Here is a 26,076-nt window from a genome sequence, read left to right as displayed (position 1 = left end):
ATTTGTAGTTTTTGAAAATTCACTGTTTTTTAGCATTTTTAACTATAATTAAAGCTGATAAAGGCATAATGAATATGGTCTTGTAAATTTGTAGGAAATTACACAGCTGTAAAAGAGGGGAGGGACGGCTGTGCTTTGTCATTGTAAGCGCCTCATTGTGACATACAAAATCTTTCACTAGGGCAGTCCCAGGAATCCGCACACACAAAGACATACAATGGTAGAGTAGGCTTTTTTGCAGACCTACAATGGGAAAACTTCAACTACAGACACCCTCCCCCCATGACTGCTATCAAACCACATTCACCCCAAATCATCATGCAACCTCTTTACTGTATATACTGGACCAAACACTGATTAAACCCAAAATGAGAATGTTTATTTTTATGCCACTACCTATAATTCTGGGCCAGCAGCCATATCATACTGCAGCTCACAACTGGCAACCCACTGAAGCTAAGCAGGTGTGAGCCTGGGGGGAAGAATTAATAGTATTATCATTTAATCAGTTGTCTAGTTACTGTACCTCCCAGTGAGACAATCTAAAGTCCTGTTGTCCCTTTGGTGGCCTCTAGTGGCGTGTCAGCTGCTACTACAGTCACTTCATAGGCCTGCCTGTCAAACTTATCCAAGGCTTTGGAACAGTGAAACACTGTGTAAAAATAGTCCCCAGTATTGCTTGACATATTAGCTTTTCATAAGAACTGTAAGTAAAAGTTTGATATAGACCCAGTCTGTTCAATTAAGTTATGATTTATATACTGGATAGGCAATATTATGGTGAGCTGTACTACTGTATGTCAGTAGGTTTCAAACAGAGATTTAAATGGTACATCAGTTAGACACTTTTTATCAGTCATTAAAATGTGGAGTCATTAGTTAGGGGAATCTAATCACATGTAATAATGATGTAACGGTCCATCACAGCTCATTGTAATAAAAATGATAGAATGTTTTATTCCGTAACTATGACTAGTCCTTTGAGTTGCATGCATACCAAAATACAATATTAAGACAGAATGAATTTAAAGTTAGGAGAAAGGTATAGTTCATTGTAAACATCTCTATATCTGCTTTTAATGCAACATAGAGATAGAAGTGTTTCAAGCACTGTTAATGTTTAATTCTCTTAATGAAGTGTGTATAATAAAGCTTCCATTTTAGTTTTTGTGTACCTGACTAACTTTTTATCCATCAAGTTACAATAGTTGAAATAATTTAAAATTTTGGGGGGGGGGTTATTATTTTATGAAATTGCTTTTAGGACAGGCCCTTTGTCCATTGAAATGAATAAAAAGTATAGAATGTTATTTGAATGTCAAGTTTTCTATTATCCTTACTTGCTGTTATAAGGTTTCTTCACTATTTAAGTCAGTAAAAAATGGTTTATACTTTTGTGGTCTGGCTTTGTAAAGATTAAGTCCACATTTAATTTTTCATTCTTGATAAATTAAGTGTATTATAAACATGCAAAACAATCTCTTGTTTTTTTATTTTTAATGTGTGTAACAGTGTTTTTTAATTCCTTACATTTATCATTTAAATTATATAATTGGATTCATAATTTGTATACATATTTAAGACTGGGAATAATCTGATGTGCTGAGCTACAGAAGACTGAATGAAGTGATAGCATCCTCAGGATATATACAGATTCTTATTTTTGTTCTGAAAGGACACAACTCAACAACTTTTGTTCAGTTTGTAAAAACTGCCAGCACCATTAGAAAGTAGATTTTTCCGTACTTTCAAAACTACTTTTCAATAGACAGTAACCCATGATTAGACACTTTGTTTAGTTTCTATGGCAATTATTAAGTAAACACATTTAAGATGGGGTTGTAAAGTTTGTCATGTGTTAATGTACTTAGACTTTCTTAATGATCTGGGTAAATACCTGCTCATTGCTTAACAGATGAGGTAAAAGCTTATAGTGTGTGACAGTGTATAAATGGGACCATTAGAAATGCCTGTTACCTTAAATAGAACATGAGGCATGCATCCACTGTTCAGCTTCATGTTAAAATACAGTTATATAACAGGTCATCACTATTGGCATTTAAGCAACTTAACATCAGTGATAAATTGGGATAGGCCTTCTGATGAATATGGCTTCAGAGACCCCAAAAGATCTAGAGTGTGGCTATATATATATACATGATGATGACATCACCTTCCACAGATGTGCACTGAAGTCTGTTGTGCTTCTCCTGGGTCAAACAAAGATATGTCAAATGGGCAAATGACATCAAATCCCCCAAGTGAAAGGAAATGAAGCACTGGATCTCCTAATATTCTGGTAAGACTAATATTATTTCTAGATTTTCATGCGTGAAACATGTTTAAGAGCTCTTGAGGATATGACAGCTGTTTTGCTAACTTTAAAATACGTTTACCTTTCTTTCAGAACATACTTAAAGTAAAACCCTCCTTAATGTCTACTTTTTATTTTCTTGATACATTAAAACTAAATGTCTGCAAAGGTATTTTCATGTATTTGTGTGGATTTTTTTATTGTATGCATTTTTCATTATGTATAAAATAATTATACTTCATTACATGTTAAATAATATTTAAGATTAATAATATTAAGATAAAGTGATAGTATTTACTTTTCTTATTAATTTATACTCCTAATACTACACAAACTAATAACAAATGCCTGAAAGAGCATTTGAATAACCATACCTTTTAGGTGACAAAATTAATCTTAAACTGCTTTAAATGTGATATAACAAGCCCTGTGTCTAATAAATTAGAATATGAAATCAGTTCTCACCCAAACTGTTTAATTGTTTAATATCATTAAAACCCTGATTAAAAAAAGTAATCATTGTTAATGCAATTTTGCCAAGAATGATGGGCACCTCATCACACCAAATGTTCCTTCCTTAAATGTTCCTTAGACTTGGAAAACACTGCAGATATTTGAAGTTATTAAGCATTTACTGTTCAATCCACCACAGTTAGCTCCATTTATTTAAAAACAAAAGTAGTACTGTTGCTCATGTGCACAAATGACAGCTAGTTAGCTTCCTGTTATGTAGTAGTGATGTGACAGCAAATGTATCTGGTCAGTCCTTAACAGAATGCCCGTGACAGGTGCATGGCATACTCTGCAGTACATAATCATTGCCCTTTCACACCCTGAATCCAAACAGCCGAGAGCATGTCATGTACCACATTCAAATCATGATGCAATGTCTTTGGGCACAGTACTAAGAGGAGGAGTGAGAATATCCAGGACCATTGAAGAAAAAAACAACTGCTACTCATTTTGCCTCGGTGGGTACCCTCAGGCCATTGGCACTGCCTTGGGAAGAGCTCAGAAATTGCCACGAAAGCTTGCATACTTTAGTTTTGAACTAAAATATTAAATGTCACACCCCCAAAAACATTTGATTCCTTAACTTTCCTTAATGTGTTTCTAGTTAATTCGAACAAGATTTAATATGTTAAATTAAGAATTGTAAGAACATTTAGCACCCAGCAAGTTGTCATCTTGCCATTTTTTAACTCATTGTAGATTATTATAGTGGTAATGAAGCACTAGGAAGTATTTCAATACTAATCTACTAGTTATTATAACACATTATGAAATTATCAATACTTCATATATATTACATTTACCAACCCCGAATACCTTTTGTTCTTATATTATTTTTATTTAAAGCAGTTATTCATTCATCCATTTTGTAAGCCGCTATATCCAGTACAGGGTTGCATGGGAACGCAGTTAGTAATTATGATTATATATAATTACTGATATACTGCTTGGAATTGGAGAAATGAGGTTTAGAATCTCATGGAAAGGGCAAAGGCCAATTGGCTTTGGTTTATATCCTATAAACACACCATAGCCAAATAAAAGTTTCATGCGCAAGAAGTAAAAAGACCAAAAATGTCAAAGGGAGCTCATCCCTACAACTAATTTTAGATCTGCAGTGCTGTTTGTAAACAGCTACAACCTCCGGTCTCCATCAAAGCGTGCCGCTAACACACAGCACCTTATAACTAAACAAACTATTAAGTAGTACATATCCAAACCCAGTGGAATGAAGAACGATTAGAAACACTATCGTTTTACAGAAGAAATAATTCTAAACATACTGTTCAGAGGTTTGCATTGAAGCAAAACGTTAACCTAGCCAGACCAGCCAATTACAGTAGCAGAACTTGGCAGGGGTGGAAGTGAGGCATGTGAGGCAAACAGGTTTGATTTATCTTGGCTTCAGGACTCATAGAAATCATGTTTATGATCTTTCATCTCTTCCGACTACAGACATGACGACAGCGTTCAATGTACATCTAGCTGATATTTTCCCTGGCCTACTAGTTATCTCATAGCCTCAAACCTGCAACTGTCGTTAACCAAGTTTATCAACAGCTGACCACCTGCTGCCAAGTTCTTTTCCTATATTGAAATGCGAGAAGAAATTCTTACAGCTATGACAGAACCCCTAACCATCCCATGAAGGAAGATGTATGGGCCTGCACTGTTTCATTCATCTCGGGGACGTACGCCTGACATGACATGGCCATTCCTGTCCTACATTTAGGAAAGCTCGCCTCATGGCTGTCTATTCTAATATGTTACCTTGTGGCTGCAAGGGGGCCTAAACGTCCTAAAATACAATTTTAATGCAAAACACACAATTGTTTAGACCACCCAGGAAAAATGACATGCCAGCCTGCTTCTTGTAATTGTGTTTGTGCAAAAAGACTAACTGTGATCAGCCATTCCGATTGAAATCTATGTGACAACTTAATTAAACCTTTAATTTTATACTATTGCTTTAGCAGCATGGCAAAGAATATCATGTGATATTTGTGGGATTGGAACAAAGATAAAAGCTGAAATGAGATCAACCTCTGGTGAGCTGTGCAGTGATTAAATACCAAGTGCTGATCTCTATACTTGCAAAAATGGCCCTGGAGCCACAGTACATGTTCACTGTTGAAAGTAGTATCTATCTGAAATGTTTTGGGTATTGTATCTTATTAATGCATATACAATAACCTTTTTTGGAGATTTTTTTTTTCCTGTGACACAGGGTCTCATCATTATAATTAGGACTAAAATAAAATGATAAGACATAACATACTTGAAACACTGTATATTAACGTGTGTGATAGATTTTAAGTGAGTTGTATTTGTCTTTGTTCAATTAACATTTTTCACAGTAAACCTGCTTAACAATACCTAATAAAGTAAATGGAAGATGTGAGAAATCAATATCCATTACAAATCTGTGGTAGGCGAATTAAAAGGACCACAATAAATATTTGTTTTCAAGAAGTGGGGTTACAAGAATAGATATTGTTTGAGGTACGCTTTTCTCTTTTCTATTAACAAAAACTGAAAATACTGAAAAGTAATACTGACAAAATCAACGCTGGCTTTGTCTTTCTCCAGCGCAACTACTTTGCTAACCTGGCGTTCACAGCTTAATACTTCAGGACATGAAGAAAATGCCTTAAAAGGGATGCGTTCTTTTTCCGTTTAGCAGAGTGACGCAATCACTTTTAGAAAGCCAGTCTTTTACTCATCCATTAACATTTGTGTCTGACGTGTGAGGGGTATGCTGACGTCATTGGTTCTAACACCTTTTCAGTGCGCTTCATGGTGTTACACACTCCGTGTAATTTGTGGGATTTCGGATGGTTGTTGCTCTCCGGGGCAACGTGATCTGCATAAGAGCGTTTTCAAACGACAGCCTGTATCTTGGCTGCTGTTGCTGCGGCTAATCTCTATAGGTCCGCATTGTGTCAGTCTGAATATCTGCTCTTACAAACAGCAAATAAATAAGTTACCGTTTCTCATTTCACATTGTTCATGAACGTTATTGATTATTTCAAACAGGTGGTAGCGACAGCAATATGATGGCGTTTTTTTTTCTTTACAGGAACTAAATACTCTTCTCGTTGCGACCAAATATATGAATGCATTTTAGTTCAAACGAATTCACGAAAATCTAAATTCCTTTTCAAAACTACGATTTTTAGGATTAATGCATTTACCAGAATATTATAAAAAGAAAGTTTTATGTTTATACATCTGTAAATTCCGGTTGGGGATAAGAAAAATAAAATCTAACCTCAACACGCTGTTTTGGATTAGATTCTTAATCTAATATGGAATTAAACTGGACCAAAATCGACAGTGTGCGCGTTTACATGAAATTACTTAAAATTGGAATATGATATTACGACAGATAAGACAAAAGCCCCCCACACTCCTCCACACACACACAGTCGCATCCTCACCCAAGGCACAGAGATATTTCAATGCAATTAATTGGCCGTGATATATTTGATCAGCGTCACCGACTTAATCTGGGAGTCCACAAAGAGGAAAAAGTGATTTCCTTCTGGGTAATTAGTCGGTGAGGATGCAGATCGGCTGAAAGATGTGGTGTGGGGAGCGTTGGTTACGTTATTACCATGCGCAAGAATGCTTCACCCCCATCAAAGCTTGGGGTGACATCAACGCCAACAACAAGAGCGGCCCATCAATGACCGGGAGCTATATAAGGCACTTTGGGGAGAGGTTCACTGATCTCAATGGACAGGCTGATGTGAAAACGGGGTTAAAAATCCAGCGCAGAGTCAGCCTCAGATCGCAGCTTCTGGAAAGCTATACCAAGGGTGGTAAGTAGAGTTCATCAGCACTTCAACTTGCTCTCAGGCTCACTCACTAAACCTGATCATCTCCATACAAACGAAAGCGATTTTTACTTTTCCTCATTTTATTTTTTTAAAAGACCTGTCAAATGATGTTTCTGTGTGTGTGCTTTAAAACTTTTAAAATGACTATTTTGTAAAACTCCTTTCAGCAACATTAGATGTTTCGTAACATTTGATCTCATCAATATAAGCAATTTTAACTTCAGTTATTGTTCGCAATAGTATTTTTAAACTATTTAAGCTTTTAAACTATTTAATTTTAATTGACAGGATACCAACATGTTTTTTATGAGAAGCCTGGACAAACTTTCCTGCATTATGGTCCTGTGTGCTCTTTACTATTCTTCACAGTCAGAAGGAGTGCCACTGAGGTGTGTATAAATACAATTATATTTTGTTAAAACTATTGTAATGCTGCGTAATTAATTGATATCTGGATTTTATTGTGGTGTTTCTTATTGATCTTTTAACGTATTAGTATGCCCTACAACGCTATGGTGCCATTGGGTCTAGAAGTCGTTAGATACAGTATTTTGCCTGGCACCGTTGGCTGTAAAGAATCACTTAAATAACACTTACATTGCATTTTGCAGAAAGAGATCCGTAAGTGAAGTTCAGTTAATGCACAGCCTTGGTGAGCACAAGTACGATAAGGAGAGACAAGACTGGCTTCAGATGAAGTTGAAGGACATTCACACAGCCGCTCTCAGGAGTACCGCGGAGAGGGGCGAGAAAGTAAGGAACAGGAGGCTTCTGCCAGAAGATTTCACGGACTTTGAAGTGCTTACGTTCGAAGAAAAAGAATACATCCGGAACTTACTAGAAATGCTGTTCAACCCACAGTAGACATTTTTTTATTGCTATATTGAAATTGACGACAGCAGCTACACATGGAAAACTCCGACCAGATTTTTTTTAAAAAATCGGAATAATTTAAATTCCTAAGAACGGGTCATTTTAAAATATGTATTGACGACTGCTTCATTAATTCCTTTCTTTGGAATATTGAAGTATGAACAGAAACATGATAACGTAATTTCAGGAGGCTAAGCCATTTTTGCATATTATCTCAATTTAAGATGAAAATGCACTTATTATTTATTCCTTGACGTGATATATGGAATTTTGAATACATTTTTTAAAATAATGTGCTGTTTTTATACAATATTTATTACAATGAGTAAAAACAAACACCAAAAATATAGGACCAAACTATTTTGTATCTGGAAAAAATAAGAGCATGAAAATGATTCATAATTCCTATATTGAAAACGTTGTAATAAGAAATATACATGTGGTGTTTTTCTATTAATGTATCCTATTAAATTATATTTTTCTGATTTTGTACCTGAGAGAATGCACTTGTATGAAGACGAATGTACATCCGGTAGATTGTGTTAATGTGTTTTAATTAACGCTGTTTTATATTTCAGAATTTACCATTACCAACTTCACATGAAAGATACAGTACATGTCTAATTGATGGAAGCACTTATTTGCTGTTCAACAAAAACAGCATGTTATTCTTGGTTATAATTACAACCTAAGAAATGTTAACTTTAATCTTTTTTCAGACTCTGTACCATTAAATTAAAACAATATAGGAATTGCTTATAGTAATAAGTAAAATGACAGTTGCCACAAATACAAATGTAATGCAAATTGCAACAAGTGGCAGATTTGATCTTATTTCCTGTTTCCATTTACTTTATAATTCCTAGACAGCGTTTAAGGTCTGTTCAATTCCGACTTTGTCCTGGAAGTCCACCATAGGTTAACCCGTACACAGAAGATAAATGATAGAAATATGTAACCGCGATTATGCAAAGAAATGACCATTAAAAAAGGGGAGGAGTTAGAATATGTAATGTATACATTACCACTGTGATAAACACGCTGAATCAATCTTTAAATAAACTTTTTTTTTAAAAAAAATCTTGATCGAGTTCTTTTTCGTGTTTGGGACGAGACGTGGCCTGTTGTATCACGTTTACTAATGAAAGTGATCCACTGTGAGTTCAATAGTCTTTGTTAGCAATATCCGCCTACTGTGAAATCATTCCTGGCTTGCTCTTACATTATTGCTCTGTGGCACAACGTTAGGTCACATCGCATTCTCCTGGGGAACATTATTCAAAATCAAAGCTTCGGGAAAATACATAAATCAATATAAATATCATATACATATGCGTATACTACAGTGTTTTAGCTAAGACAAAGTCTGTCTCAAAAGTTACATTGACACCTGACTAGCAGTTTAATACTATTGAGGGTGTTATTCGACTGATATATTTGTTCGTTCCAAAACATCTGATTATCCATCATTTGCAACCGAGGGAGCGGTACAACAGATGTCTTCCTCGGTTCATTATTTGTCATCCAACAGATGCATCATGACTGTATGCACAGTATGTCTGTGGGAGTCCAGCATACATGACAGGCTCACCGCAACCCTCAGTTTAGGTTAAAGCTGTCACCAAAAGTGATATGGGCGGATGAAACGCAGTATCCGCACTGTATTTCTCCGCTCCAACCATTGAAACTTTCCTGCTCTTGCTGGAGAGCCAATAAGATTCACTTTGGGTTTGTTGTTACCTTCTGTGTCATCTGATTCGCCACCTTAGGTGCACGTGTAGGGTATCTATGGAAACGAGGGAAGTCTCGCGAGATCGGAGCGGTTTTGGTCAGAGGGGCGACTGAGGGCCCTGACATTTTTTTTTTACGAACCTGAAGCCAGAGTAGTTTTGGGTTGTCGGAGTGTGTCAAGAAAGCTAACTAGAATGTAGTTAATTATTGTTGTGTCATTTGTAGTTTAAATGCGTGCTGCACCTGCATCATCGACGCTTATGTACTCTGAGCCAGACAAGGTAAGAAGTCGTTTTCATGTTGTTTGTAGAGAGCGTCCATCATTCTTAGAAGACGCGTACAATCCCTTCTAGACCCAAATTTGGTCATAGTGAAATTGACTGTTTTTTGTTTATTGAGGCAGAACCTCCACTGTTTTTCCATCGTATTGGTTATGTAGTATTAAAATGGTGACAAACTCATCGATCAGTTTCGGTGTGATATGCACTTCTTGTTTTGTTGCCCGAATGCTGTGTGACTCGCAGTATACAGTACGTAGCTGACGCATTCCGGTAAGATTTGTTTTGTAAACAACGTTTTTATTTTGTTCCTGCTTTTTAGATAATCCGGGCTTGCGATGCTTAAGTTGTAGTTGATTGTTTTTGCCGATTAGTATTACGATACCTTGTCTTCTGTAGCTCTGGCCTACCTCACCGAGAGAGCTGGTTTGAACACTGTAAGTGGGTGTTAAACTGAGAAGGCTTCATGTAGGTACAGTAGTGCTGATTCCGTGCGTCGTCTGCTTCCTGTTAATTAACCAGTATCGCATTTATTTAGTTCATTTGAGCTGTCGTAATGGAATAAACCTCATGTTGGTCCCCAGGGAAGAGGTCTGCCAAGCCAGTCTCAAGAAATGAGGAATTAAATAGAGGCCTGTTACACACTGGCCGGCCCTTAGTATGGATACATAGTAGAATTACCGTTTTCAGGCAATGTGAACCGTCTTGCTTTTTAGTCCTGACATAGTCAAAGTGTTATATACATATTCGGGGAGATGTAGAAATAATACCTTTCATTTGGCATTCTGTGAGCTGTGTGTGTGAAATACCTGGAAGTACAATGTTTGCTTATGTTCTGTGTTCTTAATGACAGGTTATGAGTACTGTGTGCTGAGGAATTGCTAGTGGCGATCTGTGTGTGATGGCAGGACGGCCTCATGCTTATGATAGCAACTCAAGTGATCCAGAGAATTGGGATAGGAAATCTCACAGCCGGCCACGCAAACTCTATAAACACTCAAGGTATGTTGGAATTATACTTTTGGCTGATTAAGGTTGATGAAAGTAAATTGTGTGCCAGTGACACGCAGTCGATTGGAAAGAAGGACGTTTGTTTTTTAGGGGTGCTTTTTATAGCACAGTGTTGGCTGGATGCTTAATGAATCACTTTATTTCTAACAGTTGTTAACCAGTCAAAATGTGTCTTCTTGCCAATGTGCTGAATTAAAACAAGCCTTGTTTTCAAAATGGTATCTGTAATAAATCACAGAATATGAGTGTCAAAAGTTTGGTAGGATAAGGCATCAGATATTGATTTCTAGAAAAAATGTTGTCATCCTGCACTGTTATCTTAATTGGGATTGTTTTTTAAAGTTGTTAACTACAATCAAAAGATAAATGTTTTCACACAGTTTGTGAAATGCAGTATTTGAGAATAGCTCCATGTACTGTGCAAAACTATACTGTAGATGCAAATGGAATTAAGTTTGTGATTTCTTTATAGTTGCTCTGTTTCTATAGATCATTCAAGAAATCTAAATCTGCCACTACATTTGTAGATTAATTTTTAGATGTAATATATTAAGTTTAATATGTGTATATATAACACCTATGAAGATTTTATCTAGGATGGAGTCATGATTGTTTGTACATTGTTTTGTATTTGATAGAGATTCACACGTTTAATTTTTCCTGTTCTCTTGGCTTCTTGGAAAGCTAACCTGTAGTCAATTTAACTGGCAGTGCCTTTTAGTTTTGCCCATCTTTGGTGTACATTGCAAAATGTTATTTCTGTGATGACAACAGTATGTGTTTTGTCATGACCATACCTCTGGATGTCTTATAGAAAGGTGTATACATTTTCCTGTGTTAATTTTTTTTTCTTAAAGCAAATCTTGTCTGTTAACAAAAATTTACTGTGACATGTTTGTAAATCACTTCAGCCTACAAGCCCTTGAAAGCAATGATGCAAGTGAGATTATTTTGGAATGTTAGACAGCAGTTGTATTTTCCGTAATAGTGTCTGAAATCCATCCTTCTTGATATCCACGTGAATTCGGTGAGGTTAAAGTGACCTTCCCCCAGGTTGATGTGTAGGCCTGTTCTGCTGTTTAGTGGCCCAAGGATCAGGGCAATTATCAGGGTACTCAGTATGTTTCAACCTGGGTAGTCAGTTAAATATTTAATCTAATTACATTCTTAGCCATATAAGATAAGACACATGAGAGACACAGACAGAGAAGCTTGGGGTCAGAGCACAGGGTCAGCCATTTATACGGCACCCATGGATGTAAGAGATATATAGGATGTCATGTCTTTTACATTTACTCTAAACATTCAGATAATTAAAGGAGCAGTTGTTTGAAAACAGAGTAACTGACTTAGGGCAGCTTAGGTTAGTGCTGGTACAGTTTTGCTTTTAATGTAACAATTAGTCCAAATATGTAAATAGGATCTATAGAAACTTAGAACAGTTCTGAGACACCGTATGATGTCCCTGAGCCTCCTAAAATATGAATTTGTTACATCCTGTGGTGGCTCGGAACGGTTCTTACTGCAAACCAACTTAAACATTTTTAAATTATTTATACTGTATGTGCAAGATTGTGGAATTTGTATATTGTATAAAAACACATTGAAATGTAATGCTTAATAAACACTTACAAAATGTATCTACTTTCATTACCTAAGTTGGAAAATTCCTAACTCCCTTGTTTATCACAGTGTATGTATTGCAGGAGCTCTGCTTTATAGCGTATATACAATTCTATAGTTAAACATGCAAAAGAGATAAGTACCTTCTCCAATTCTGGGAAAGGGGAGTCCTTTCTCCAGAGATCTCACAAAGCACATATAATCTGAGGAAGCTCTAGCTTGTTTGGTTACTGGTAGCTTATTGATCATTCTGCTATTTCTTGAAAGAAGCCAGGGTTTCTGCAATGTGGCTGTGTCTTGTTCCAGACACCCTCAACCTTGTGGAGACAAGGGAAAAATGAGCAAGCGCCTCCTGTTCTCAAATTGTAATGCCCTTTCTTTTAGTTTCATCTTGTCCTCTAGTTTGTGTTTCACTATTGATTCTGAGTTAGACTTTCATTGCCTTTGTGGGTTTTGAATAAACCTGCTAGCTGAGTTTGCCCACTTTGGCACATGGTTTCGGTTGAGAACCAGCCTTCCCAGAGGTGAAAATACCCTCGCTCATGCACGCTTCTGCCCCTGTTAAAAAGCATGCAGCCTCTCCACCCAGCATCCCCACATACTCGGATATTTACCAGTCTTCCAAGGGTCTTCAGGACTGTGACCTCCACAGTTGATGACAAAAGGCTGTACATGAACAATAATTCTTGTCTTCTCTGCTCATGACTTAAGACTCAGGCGACAAGAGCTGAACAAAAAAACAAAATTGTTCTTTATTCTTAATTGGGCTTTAACATAAAACATATTTTACATTGAATTAACCTTAATTGCCCCTAAGGGAATTTGTTTTGTATATCAAGAGCTCATATTATGAGACATAATATAAATTACAACAATACAATACTATTATACTAAACAACATTGAATAACATTGTTCATCTAGAACTCAGTCCAGTATCATAAATATTAACTTTATATATAAACAGATCATATTTGGCACTTACTGCTCCCAGTATTCTGTTTTCTGTTTTTTGTTTTCTCATTTTATTCAAATTGGAATCTGCACCAAGCTCAGATATAGGTTGGCTTAGGGCCCTTTCGGAATAAAAGAGTATGAGAAGTTATAGGTTATCTGTGGTCCATATTCCTAGTTTAACCCATGCATTTCATTATTGCCCTCTAGTGGAGAGAGACCAATACTATTGCAGGATTGAGGTGTAAGTTGGTCTATTTAATTCAGATGTATTTTCTTTTGGATACACAAGTTCTTGAGGCATATGCACAACACAAGCTCCTTTTAGCTTTGTATTTTAACCTAGCACTGTACAAAAGACATTTCAGTCATTTCTTTCAGTGAGGTATAGAAAATGTAATATGTTGGTTACAATATTTATTATTTATTACAATACAATACTTATTAATTTTGTGAAAACCTAACTGTATGGATACATTTTGGTTGTAAAATGCTTTCTGAGGTTTAGGTTGTTTTTTTTAAACTAAGATTTCTTATCCATATCAAATTCAACTCACATCTTATTTCAGTGCTGTTTCATGAGCTTCCCTTTTTACCGTATCTGACTTTGTAAAGTCATTTTTGGCTGTTGCTCAAGACTGATGGGTTCTCATTGATTTTTGATTTTTATTTCTTTCTACAACGCCAAGTGGTTGTCTGTGCCTGTGATTTGGCAATGTTTTTTTAATTTGGCTATCCTGATTGAGGCATTGCATTTATTAAACCATTTTTAAAAAACTTGCATGAGTGATCAGTGTTTCTAGGGTCTTACATTTGTTAGCTGGAGTTTTCTTGAGCTTTATGCAGTTGTGTACTCTAGGTGAACCTGGGTTTACTACATGTTTATCATGAAATTTCATCTTTTTCCAGAGCATAGGCATTGCTTTGTCTGTGATCTTCTATGATAAATTACCATCTGCTTTATATACTGAGGAACTAAATGCATTAAGTGAGCATTTGAGTCAATAGATTAATTCTAATGCCTCTTTCTCTGTGGTACTGGTACTGAGTTCTAACTGAAAATTACTTTTATAAAATAACACTTTCAGTTGAACATGCTGAAACAGATTAAAGCAGATGATTTGGTAATGCTTTCCTTATTTCAGTTTTTTTCCCCTTTGGAATGGCTTTTTTCCAGTATATCACTGTCCTTCTTTATTCTTCCTTTTTATAAAACCATCCATCTGTGCCAGTTAGCTGTCCTAGGCGTGGTGGAAAAAAAAATAAATCTCTTATTGCCTTATACATTCCTTATAAATATTTTGAGATCTGTTACCCATCCCAAAGAAACGTGCTTTAAATGTGTTGAGTTTAGGCCATCCTTTGCACCTTGCCCTTGGTTACAGTAGTTACATTGTAAATAAACTTTTACAGAAATGCCACAATATTGTGATATGTTGTATCAAGTATGCAGCACCTAAAATATTGCTATATGTATTAAGTGTGTCACCTACTACGTATAGCATACATTGCTATATGTAGTAGCTGTCTTACTGCTATGTACCTGGCGTAGCATACTTAACTTTTTGGGGTATCTTAAATTTTGTGTTCCTACTTCTTTTTAGCAAGGCATCTAAACATGTTCTATGATTGGTGATTGTAGTCATTGGAAAGCAAAATCAAGTGGCAGGTTAATATTTGTCAGTCCTGATGATTAAGGTTGTAACTGCACCTTAAAGTTGAAGCATCTAGTAGAAGCTACTTTTCTAGGTTTTGATACCTCATAGAGAAGTCTCTTAGAATACAACAGTAATCTATTTTCTAGAATGTATTAGGTACATTTGCAGACAGTTACATAATAGAACAAGTAAGGGATTTTAAAATTGAATCTGTTAGAAATCGGATTACAAATCTAAAAAATGTAAGGTAATTTTTCCCCTTAAAATTGATTAACAAATCTATATGTAGGGGAATATAAAAATAGAAGTTGAAGGAGGAATAAAAAAACAGAAACCTGCAGATTCTTTGTGCATTCAGGCTGATCTTTGAGCTGTAACGTCATGTCGCCAAGTGATGTGTCTCTATCGTTGCAAATAGAAATGGTAGGAGTCCTATTTTAATCCTCCTTGATATATATTTTCTGCAGGGGTTGAGGAGAGTAGGCGGCCATCTTTTTAATATTTCATTGCGAGTTGATAGATGCTGCTGCCAGCTCACAGCCAGAGGAATGGCTACACAGACGGTGCTTGGCAGAGAGCCAGAAGAACTGCATGCTCTCCCGTTTTCTCTTCCCGTTTTTCTCCATTCTTATAAAGGTTGTGTTCCCTGCATCATTGGTCTGCTTCTGCTGCTTGGAGATGGAGTAATTGCAGGCTTGAAAGCAGCTTGCAGGAGGCTGTGGGGGTCAAAATACGTCAGCAGCACTGCACTCCACACGTCTGACTCACTGCCTGGGATAAAATGATTTGCCTTTATTCCTGCGGGTCTCAATGCTTGCACTGAATGGCTTTTAATGTGTGCCTTTTTTCTTTCTTCCCGACTGTACAATTAAAAAGCTCTCTAGCCTTCTTTGGAGATGGTGCTTGAGGCTGAAGGCTATGCCAGAACGGTAATGGGAGTAGCACAAATATGCTGAACTTTAAAAGTAATGCCCAAGGATGTTGAGCCGGCTTCCAAGGCTTCATTGTTCGGAGGAGTGCATGTCTTTTGTGCTTTCATCCCCCCGTTCAGCCCATGTTGCTTTGTCTTTAACCTACCGTGCGAGGCAGAGGGGTAGGTGCTACATCGGTGTCTAACCGTCTGTGCTTTACTATGTTCTAAAACTATTATGTTCTAATGGAATTAACTGGATGAACAAAAAAACTTTCTATTGCTGTGATGGGTTTAAAATCAAATTCAGTTTTAAAGTTGGGAGATTGTGTTCATTGTGCAGATGTTGTAGTATTTGGGGAATTAATACATTTTCTCCATTTGTTGTCCAATGTCTTGGTTTTCAGAAGGGTTTTTAAGCAGAATTGGATTTTATATCACCGGAGGTTAACCTTCTTATCCTTCTTCCTGTTTTGTTTAGCGATGTTACATAAAAATAGTGTTGTCAGCACTTTAAATTATAAATGAGACTTATGCGTAAAGCTGTAGGACCATTTAATATATTCACGGTAATTGTCAAGAGTAATTTCATTTCACTGACTGTAACAGACCTTTAAAATGTTAGGTGTATGAGTAGTGAATGGTATTTACACTAATGAAGGGATTATTTATATTAATCTGCTAGTGTAGATCCCCCCCAGCATAAACATGGAGGAAATCTGTTATTTTATATGAAACTGAATTTTATGTAGATCTGCATAAGATCTGTAAAGTATTTTTATAGTAATAATAATGGTCTGGAGGCATAAGTGAATAAACTTCACTGATTCATTCAATTACTAGTAAAGAGGCTGCTGGGATTGCCTTTTGATAATATGAATGAAAGCTTAGCTGTCAGGAGGGAACATCTGTCTTTACAAAATGGGTTTTGGAAATGCAGGTTTTTATTTTTCTTTGCAGTAATTATGTTAATACCCTGGATGTAGGTTCTTTGTGTGAATACTCCACTAAACCCTGTTTTGACTTTACTGGTTGTGCCTTTGTTATGTTAGTGAAATAGCGCATCTACATTCCATTCCCTTCTTTTTGATTCATAAAACTGTGCTTCAGGCCAAGGATTTCTTTTTGTGTGTGGAAGTCTGTGTGTCGATCAGGATGCCGGTCTGTCTGACTCGAGGTGTGCCTCAGAGCAGGTTGGGCTCGGCTTGATGTTTGTGCCTACCATGAGTGGGTAAAACAGAAGCTATTTTGGGCAACAGCTAAACGTGACGTGTGTGCATGAAGTGTTTCGATATCTTGATTGGAAGTACCATGAATAAATGCATTAACTGAGTTTGCAAAAACTTCACTGGTAGCAGACTTGCCTTTTTTTGTGGTTCCACAATTGAATGACCATAATTTAAAAAAATCTGTATTTAAGTTTTCAGCTGTGCTGATGTTTGCCAAAGCTCCTGCTAAGTGTAATTTGCTTTGGATATCCTCTTACCGCAGATGAGGGTCTTGTATTTCACAATGTAATACAGCAGGTAGTGACCTGGGGATGCTTGCGGCGGTATCACCTGGCGAGGGAATCTGAATTGTTCTTCTTTAACCCTGCAACCCATTTTGTAAAGAAGATAGAAAACTGATCAAATACATAGCTGTGGGTTGAAGACTCGTGGAGGCTGTTAACCCCACCCCTGCTGCATGTGGACCCAGGGGGAGGTAGGAAGTAGCATAATTAACCTGGACCTCATGAAAGGACAGTGTGCTGTCTCCCGGTCCAAAGAAAATTTGGATCAAAAGAATTTTGCTATTTGTTTGCCTCCTTTCACTCAGCTGGTGTGGTTTTTGTGCAGTGATTGCAGAAAACAAGGAGTGTCGTGGTGAGAAATAGAAATCCATACTGCCTCAGTATAATGTGGAGATGACATCTTTTAGTAGGTGGGAGTGTTGTGGTGTGATGGTGCTAGTCCTAACAGTATCAAGAGATGTGAAATGACATGAGGAAAATCCTGTGGCATGATTGGTTGAGCATAATCGTATAACTATAATAGGCTGTGACTGGCAGAGTTACTACAGGTCTTGTATCTTGGTATATTACAACTAGTGCTAGAACACTGTGAAACCTTCAGTTCAATAAAACTGCCTGTATTTTTTAAAATGTAACATGCTGTAATTCATTTTTCAAATGAAGATTTTTTTTCAGTACTAGGCCTAGACAATACAGGTATATTACATATTATATAATCTTTTTTTGTTTGGAAATCTTCTTGCTTCTAGTTTCATATAATGTCCAATGTCTTTAATTACAAACATTAGGTGATATTGATCTTTAAAGTTTAAAGCAGTAAAAAAACATATTCCAAGACATTTGATTAGATCAGCTTTGAAGCATGCTATTGCCAAAACCAAAATTTCAGTTGTTTATAGTTTTATTTCTGCAGTGTTCCTGTTAAACTGCAGGCAACCTTGTGAGCTAGATGAAGTATTGTTTTAGGGCTTGGTCACAGGCACAGAAATTCCCTGTGCTGTAATTGAGTTACTCCAAGGACATTTAGGGTATATCACATTTCAAAATCAGGTTTTGTATGCAAGTATTTTCCTAGTCGCAGATCAAGCTTGTGCAGTTAATAATACATCATTTTTATTATCATTTAATTTTTCCTTAATTGAAATGGCATTAAATATTAATTTATGTAAAATATGTATTAATGTGAAAATCTTCATGTATCTTATAAAAAAAAAACAAGTTCTGTGACTGAAGCAATGCAGAGGCCTTATGTCCTTGAATGTTGTGCTTTCGTCAATAAGTCAAACAATTTACATATTGCAAATTTACAAATCGCTTCATCAGGGAACAGACAAGCAATCTTTTGAATACTCTTTCATTTCGATCAATAATTGTTTAACTTGTAGTGTTTCCAGCTAAGGGAGAGTAATTCAAAAATTAAAAACTGCTTGATTAATTTGTGAATTTTCTAATGCATTGCCTTCATCACCTATTACTCTACTGAACTGTTTAAAGTAGGTATTGATGGCAGAGTGATGAGTGATGCAGAGGAAATTCATGGGATTGTTTTGCGAACAAATTTAGCTTAATGTTTGTTCCTGCATTTGCTTCCAGAGGCAATAAGGTCCTATTGATATTCGTTAAGGCCTAGTCAGCACTAGTGTGAATTATTGTTTTAAAAAGAGGTCAGCAAGGAAATCTGCAGATCTGTACAGATTTTATTTCTCTGGCAGAGGTTTCCAGACAGCGTGACTTTCTTGTGATTTTTCTCTTGAATTTGACATTTTTGATTAACTCAGAATTTTGAATTGCAGTGCCCAATCACGTGCTTCTAAACTTGAAGCTGATCTGGTGAAGATGAGCTTCCATGGTGCCAGTGGAGGATGTGACCGGTCCCGAGATCGGCGCAGGTCAAGTGACAGATCCCGAGATTCCTCCCATGAGAGGGGGGAAAGCCAGTTGACTCCATGCATTAGAAATGTCACCTCCCCTACTAGACAGCACAACAGTGGTGAGTGACTGAACAACATGACTTTTTTGTTGTTGTCAACACTTAAGCGTAGATCAGATTTGCACATTTGAAGTAGTAATGAAACACAGTAACATTAAAAAAAAAATCTTGAGATTTAGATGACTACATCCACATACCAAAACAGTAAAATTTGATTTAATGGTGGATCTGCAAAAAATAAAAGCTGCTGCGACAGCTTTGTCCTAGATTTCCAGCAGGTAGCGGGGCTGGAGAGGGAAGGCAGAGTTAGTGGGTTTGCATCATCCCTGCATGTGCAGCTGTAGTCAGAAAACACTTTCTTGGAGTATATCTAAATATTTTGCCAAGAATTATAATGTAATTTTCATTAAGTGAAGTCTATTGTATTGACTATAAAAATGGTGCCTTATTTTAAAATGTCAGACAAATTTGAAAGAAACACTATTATGTTATATATAGCTGAATACTAGACAGTCTTTCACCATTTCCACACTGCTGCATGTACTGTACTAGAAGTCTTGGAGGAAGACTGTTACTTGTCTGCAGTGAATCTATTTAAGGTTGTAAGCATCTAAAATGTATGTTACAAATGTCTGTGAATGGTATGGCTGCTGAAAATTGTATATAAATATATCATTTTAAGATGTTTAAATTTACAAGTGATGAACCTAAGGCACATTTGACCAATACTGTGCCTTTCAGCTGTTTTTTAATTGCTTTAAATTTTTTTTCTACCCATATTTTGTTTCATGTTTCTGTACACAGTTCTCTGTACTGAAACTATAATGCTTAATGCTGCAGCCCTTTGATGTGAGTAAGCTGAGCAAGTATTTTTCGTGTCGGTGATTAACAGTGTTTGGAAAGAAACCATTTACATAAAGCTGATGGTCATGAAACCTTACATCTTGGGGGGGAGACAAACAGATGGATAGTGTACCTCTTAAATTCACAAACAAGATCCGTGAGGTACAGAGCCTTCCGTTTTTAAGTATTGTGTGGTTTTGCCCTTTGACTGGCCGTGTCTTCCAGATCGCGAGAGAGATCACAACTCCTCCTCCCGGCCCAGCAGTCCCCGGCCTCAGAAAGCCTCTCCGAATGGCTCCACCAGCAGCGGAGTCACCAGCAGCCGGAACAGCTCCCTGTCCAGCACCGAGGGCAACTGCAAGGGTGTGGGGGTCGGAGAAATGGTGTTTGTCTACGAAAATGTCAAAGAAGGAGCAAGAAGCATGAGAACCTCGGAAAGAGTAACCCTTATTGTGGATAACACTAGATTTGTGGTAGATCCTTCCATCTTCACCGCACAGCCTAACACGATGCTGGGCAGGTATACCAAATGCTGCAGCTCTTGTGCTATTAAACATGAAAGCTGGTTTGTTACTGCTGACATTTGAAGCTCTTTTGTGACCTTGGGTGTCAATTGATTTTTGTTGTTTAATTAGTGCTATAAGAACAAAAATGCTCCCACAGAAAAAAAAATGCTGAAATTGCATCAGATTGTTGAGATGACACACGCATTTACTTTTACTGGATTATCTCATTTAATCCGGTGTGCAAGTTTACTTAGATGTGGTTGGCAGATGGTTTCTGTATTCTTAATATTCTGAATGTTTAGGTAATGATCAGACAGTATGGAAATATTTGAAATGACCAGTTTTGTTCTGTAGATTGCTAGGATGTTTTTCAAGGAAATCTTCATTTCAAATTTCAGCATTTTTTCTATACTTGGTTTGTATTTTGTTAGTAATTATAGTACAGTACTCCCTTGGTTTCACTGACAAATAAGGGGAAGGGGTATCCATTATTAACACTTGTCTGTCAAATCCAATTTTTTAGTCAGAAAACACTGACAAAAATATAATAGACGATATGTATACTTTCTGGATCTTTTGACTTATTTAAAAAAAAAGTACATTTTCCTGTGCTATTTTTAACATTAACATATAAGCTTATTTCATGTTGTAAATATACAGTATAAAATTAGCTAAAGCATAAGAAACGCAAACACCCATCTTAAGCTGTTGATCTATAGAGTACCAGTGATATTCATGCCTGATAAACCTTGTATTTAAATGTAAGTTACATAAAATGTTAGTGTTATTATTTTTTCATTTAACTTTGTCAGTTATTGTGGTGAACCTCTATTTGTGATTTACAGATAAAATTCCCCTTCAAAACATTTTGTCCAGTAATTCTGAAGTCAGTTAATGCAAAGTCAGTTAAATCAAGGGTTAGCTGTACACCTTTTGAAGTATTCGATAAGTAGCATGTCCATGATATTAAAATATTCCACTGCATGCATGTCACATTAAACAGAATGTTTGGATCTGGAAGGGAGCACAATTTCACTCGACCCAATGAGAAAGGAGAGTATGAGGTAGCAGAAGGCATCAGCTCTACTGTGTTTCGAGCCATTCTGGTAAGGATGTGTTTACAATTACTAAAAAGTGTGGAAATATGGTATTAGTATAGATTTGTACATTTTTCATTTTATACAGTTCATACATATTAAAAAATGTGAATGTCATTAATGTGAAAAAATCAAGAATGGTTGCTTTTGAGCTAATTTTTTTTTCCTGTCCAGTTGTTAAACAGTCAACTTTAAAAATGTTCACATTGTAGCTACAAATGTTTAAGTAACTGTATTAGACTTATTCTTACTGCTAAAACTTTAATAGCAACTTTATCACCAAGTATTACTTAAATTTAAAAAAATCCAGATTAAAAATAACTGTGCTTTTATTGTATAATCTGTAATAGCAGCCTCAGGCTGTATTAAATAATATCAGACCTCCTGTGTGAGCAAGACGGTAGTAGGTGTGTGGCAGTGCCATGTGGAATCTTAAATTCTTCACTGAATCCTTTTGAAATTAAAATAATCCAAAAGTGTTAAATATGCACGTTAGTCATCACACTGCTCAAATCATTAATCATTGCTTTTCCTGGAATAGAAATGTGGTTATATTCAAGGATGTGTACAGCCTGATTTGGTTGTAGTTAGCTGTATATCCTTGTATTACTAATGATTCTCTTCACAGAATTATTTTATAAAATTTGTTTTCCATTAAAATTAAAAATGTATTGAATAATGTTAACTTTAGCATAGCTTACAATGTTTAAAAATCTCACACTACACCTATAATGTTTTTATACCTTGTCATCCGACCATGATATCTGATTTTGTAAAGCAGATTTACAAGGATCAGCAAAATATCCTGTGCCCTTCATTTCTGCTTCAGTATCTGCAGCTGTGAAGCAGGGTTCTGGTGACATGTACACACTATACCACTATATTGTTTTGAGGGGTTTATAGTTTTGTTTTATTAATAATGCTGTTTCCACCATCTTCTCTTATTTGTATGACATTCGAGCACTTGCACATGTAAGGGATGTCTCAGACAGAATTAGGTTAAGATGAATATTTATCTGATGTCTGTACCTTTGTAGTTGACTGCAGCAGAGGGATGATGGATCATTAATTTCAGTTTAGCACCTCCATGCTGCACATGTACAAGGGTGAGATGTAAAATATTCATTGAAGGATTAATGATAGTCGAGTTGCAGCAGTTATGCAGTATTTAGAAAAGAATGTGTTTGAACGCTGTATTTTCTTACTTGACTGATCCAATGCTGTTTAGCCTGTGAGCAGACTTGGGCACTTAAGAGGAAGAATCATTGGTGCTACCGACATTTGCTTTTAGGCAAAAGGTTTATGAGTAATGCTGCTTCAGTAATGGCTGCTGCTTTGTTTTCTGTGCTTTTCTTTACTGTCAGGATTACTATAAATCTGGGATAATCCGCTGCCCTGATGGAATCTCTATTCCGGAGCTAAGAGAAGCATGTGACTATCTCTGCATCTCCTTTGACTACAGCACTATTAAGTGCAGAGACCTGAGTAAGTATGGCTTTTATGATTCTCTTCATCAAACAGATATTGGTATAAGTCAGAGAAAATTGTAGTATTTTATTTGCTAATATATGGAGAGTGCATCTTTGTAGTTAACGTCTTGTAATGTGTACTATAGTACTTGAGATGACTAGTTCGTTTGAATTGTTCTTAAATGCAAATTGCTGTGCAGATATTTTAATGGAAAATTGTCAGATACGATATTATGTTCCTGAGAAATTGGGTTGCCCTTAGCAAATACTAACCTGTTTTGCCAGCTTGTGTGCTGTGGATGCAAGCTGTCCTGTGCTGACCTTAATCTGTTTTTGTTTGCCTGTAGGTGCACTAATGCATGAGCTCTCCAATGATGGAGCACGCAGGCAGTTTGAATTCTATCTGGAGGAGATGATCCTGCCACTGATGGTGGCCAGTGCCCAGAGCGGGGAGAGAGAGTGTCACATTGTAGTGCTGACGGATGATGATGTGGTGGACTGGGATGAAGAATACCCTCCACAGATGGGAGAGGAATATTCACAGAGTGAGTCTACAACAAGTTCATTTGCAACCACCTACAGCTTTAATTAGTAAATAAGTATTTTAGAATGCTTTAAATATTTCCCTTTATTAGTCTACACTCAGTTTTAGTATTTACTGTTCATAAGACATTATTTAGATTCAGAAAAATACTCTTAAAGACAAACAGCAAGATCTTTGCACCTAAGACGGCAATCCAAGTGACAAAGTATTTCTAAAACTTTCCTAAACACTAATTTTCTTACACATTTTACAGCATATCTTTAAAAGAATAGACTTGAAGCTGGACTAACCTTTTTTTTATTTCAGTTATTTACAGCACAAAGTTGTATCGTTTCTTCAAATATATAGAAAATAGAGATGTTGCCAAATCTGTTTTAAAGGAAAGGGGTCTGAAGAAAATCAGATTGGGCATTGAAGGTAAGATGAAGCACTGCATGTTAACGAAGCATTTAAGACAATACCTAACAAGATTGTTTTGTTTTGTGAGCAAATTGTATTTTTGTAGTTTTTTCTTCATCAGTGTATTAGTATTTTAGTACAGTAGACGTTTTCTCTTTAAAGTTATTCAAGAATGTCTAGCTAACTTTAAACCAGGCAAAAGTATAAAGTTAATACTTCAGTAGTGACTGTGTGTTCAGTAATATCTGTGTATATGTAAGTGCAGTATTGAATTCGAATGATGTATAGTGAATTTAGGATTTTTCTGAAAATCACACAGGGAAACTAAACACTTTTCAATAAACATTCTTTTTAAGAACCTTGAATATCAGTTTTTAAACTTCAGCTCAGATCAAGACATTAAAAATAACTGATATAACAGTCATTCAAGTGGTTTGAGCTAATTTTAGGTTTATGACATTCAAAATGATTAGGGTGACAGATGAAAATCAAATGTCTCAAAAATGTAAGCTGTTACTTAAGGCAGTATGTGTTCTGTAATTTTCTGCTTTTTCTCTCCATTAACTGTTTTTAGCAGTATTTAATTGGTGTGGTAGAAAGGATTGAGATTATACATTTTTGAAAGTTTCAGCAAAGGTAAAACAACATTAAGTAATGCTGAAGCTACTATTTCTTTATTCAAAATATAGGTTACCCAACTTACAAAGAGAAGGTGAAAAAGAGACCAGGCGGCCGGCCAGAGGTCATCTATAATTACGTCCAGAGACCCTTCATCAGAATGTCTTGGGAAAAGGAAGAGGGAAAGAGTCGGCATGTGGATTTCCAGTGTGTGAAGAGCAAATCCATCACTAACCTGGCTGCAGCTGCAGCCGATATTCCTCAGGACCAGCTGGTGGTAATGCACCCCACTCCCCAAGTGGATGAGCTGGACATCCTCCCAATTCATCCTCCGCCTGGCAACAACGACCCCGATCCCGACGCCCCCTCACCTGCCCTCTGAGACTCGCACCTCAAACCATAGCATGCTGCAGAAAAGGGGCAAAAGTGGCACTGTAACCTTAATGCCTTTGCACTTCATCAGCAGCCTTAGAATCTGAAGGAGAACTGGTTTACCTTTACACCAAGAGGGATGCAAGCTTTTGGCAGCAGTGTATTTTTTTACGACCAAAGGAGTAAAGATGTTTTTTTTATTTAAATTGGTTTTTAAATTTAATTTTACCAACCCACTACTTTTGAATCAGTCCAACAGTATTAGTCTTTAACAGTTTGAGATCTTGCACAGTGTGGTGCTATTGTGTTTTGAGTTTGCTTTCACTTGCAAAATCTTGCTTTTCCTTCTGCTCATGCAGTGAAGCAGCAATAACACATGGGAATGGAGCACATTTGGGACAATGAATTCTGGTGTTGAACTAATGCGTTGGGTTTATTTTTTTTCAATCATCCTAATAAAAGGTGATGTTCGAGTGGGGAGCTGCGTCAGCATGGGGTGGCTGAAAAAGAACAAGAAAAGGTTGATTCCACTCTGACGAATAGGAGAAACAACAAACAACAAGGAAAATTTCACACTAAAAAAACAAGAAAAGTTTCAGTTGTTGAGCCTTCTTTAGGTGGAAAGAAACATCTGAAGAAGGCTCAACAACTGAAACTTTTCTTGTTTTTTTTTAGTGTGAAATTTTCCTTGTTCTATTACAAGGTGACCCAATCAAATAAGCGTGTCACCTACCCTGGCCCATCTGTTTTAAGTTTATTCACTTGCCAGGGTGTATTCAGTTCAATGTGTAAATTTCCTGCAATCAGGATCCTTTTGTTCAAAGCTTGAAACCATTGTTTAATAAACAACTTAAAATGACTGTTTTGTGTGGTATTGGTTATTACAATGTTTGCATTTCTGGTGATTATCATAGGAGCAACAGCTGTTTGAGAGGTCTTGTTACATTCTGAGTGGTGTACTGCAGCATTCTTTTCAGTTAAATTTCAGAGAACTGGCCACTTTTTTTCGGGAGCATTATAGTGCCACTTCTCAAGTTTTACATCAAGACAGTGCTTTGTCAGTACTGTTCTTGGGCTTGA

The 26,076-nt window shown here is 36.5% G+C and overlaps 1 protein-coding gene and 1 long non-coding RNA gene across 3 annotated transcripts; both read left to right on the top strand.

Moving 5' to 3' along the window:
- Positions 1 to 6,076: 6,076 nt before the first annotated feature.
- Positions 6,077 to 7,368, top strand: LOC138224447 (uncharacterized). The gene is made up of 3 exons (XR_011182945.1): positions 6,077 to 6,651; positions 6,958 to 7,058; positions 7,281 to 7,368. It is a non-coding gene; the product is annotated as an uncharacterized lncRNA (long non-coding RNA).
- Positions 7,369 to 9,360: 1,992 nt separating this feature from the next.
- btbd10b (BTB (POZ) domain containing 10b) lies at positions 9,361 to 25,855 on the top strand. 2 transcript variants are annotated; one of them, XM_006642501.3, is made up of 9 exons: positions 9,361 to 9,554; positions 10,405 to 10,553; positions 19,012 to 19,208; positions 20,217 to 20,511; positions 21,501 to 21,603; positions 22,959 to 23,079; positions 23,411 to 23,608; positions 23,914 to 24,024; positions 24,696 to 25,855. In XM_006642501.3, exons 2-9 carry the CDS (start codon positions 10,453 to 10,455, stop codon positions 25,004 to 25,006), a joined length of 1,437 nt encoding a protein of 478 aa, XP_006642564.1. In that variant the 5' UTR covers positions 9,361 to 9,554; positions 10,405 to 10,452; the 3' UTR covers positions 25,007 to 25,855. The 2 variants fall into 2 exon arrangements, with proteins under 2 accessions (XP_006642564.1, XP_015193930.1); XM_015338444.2 differs by lacking the exons at positions 9,361 to 9,554; positions 10,405 to 10,553 and adding an exon at positions 15,299 to 15,888.
- The last annotated feature ends 221 nt before the right edge of the window (positions 25,856 to 26,076 follow it).

This window comes from Lepisosteus oculatus, chromosome 21 (genome assembly GCF_040954835.1).
Source record: "Lepisosteus oculatus isolate fLepOcu1 chromosome 21, fLepOcu1.hap2, whole genome shotgun sequence".
Classification (NCBI taxonomy): Eukaryota; Metazoa; Chordata; class Actinopteri; order Semionotiformes; family Lepisosteidae; genus Lepisosteus; species Lepisosteus oculatus.
This window is presented reverse-complemented; position numbering and strand designations above follow the sequence as displayed.

What these genes read in the sequence shown, in the direction of transcription:
- btbd10b (XM_015338444.2), top strand. Translation starts at nt 15,764, where the DNA reads ATGCCCAAGGATGTTGAGCCGGCTTCCAAGGCTTCATTGTTCGGAGGA. An exon ending in CTACCGTGCGAGGCAGAGGG is followed by an intron (nt 15,889 to 19,011) that starts GTAGGTGCTACA and finishes TTTGAATTGCAG; the next exon opens with TGCCCAATCACGTGCTTCTA. An exon ending in CCTAACACGATGCTGGGCAG is followed by an intron (nt 20,512 to 21,500) that starts GTATACCAAATG and finishes CACATTAAACAG; the next exon opens with AATGTTTGGATCTGGAAGGG.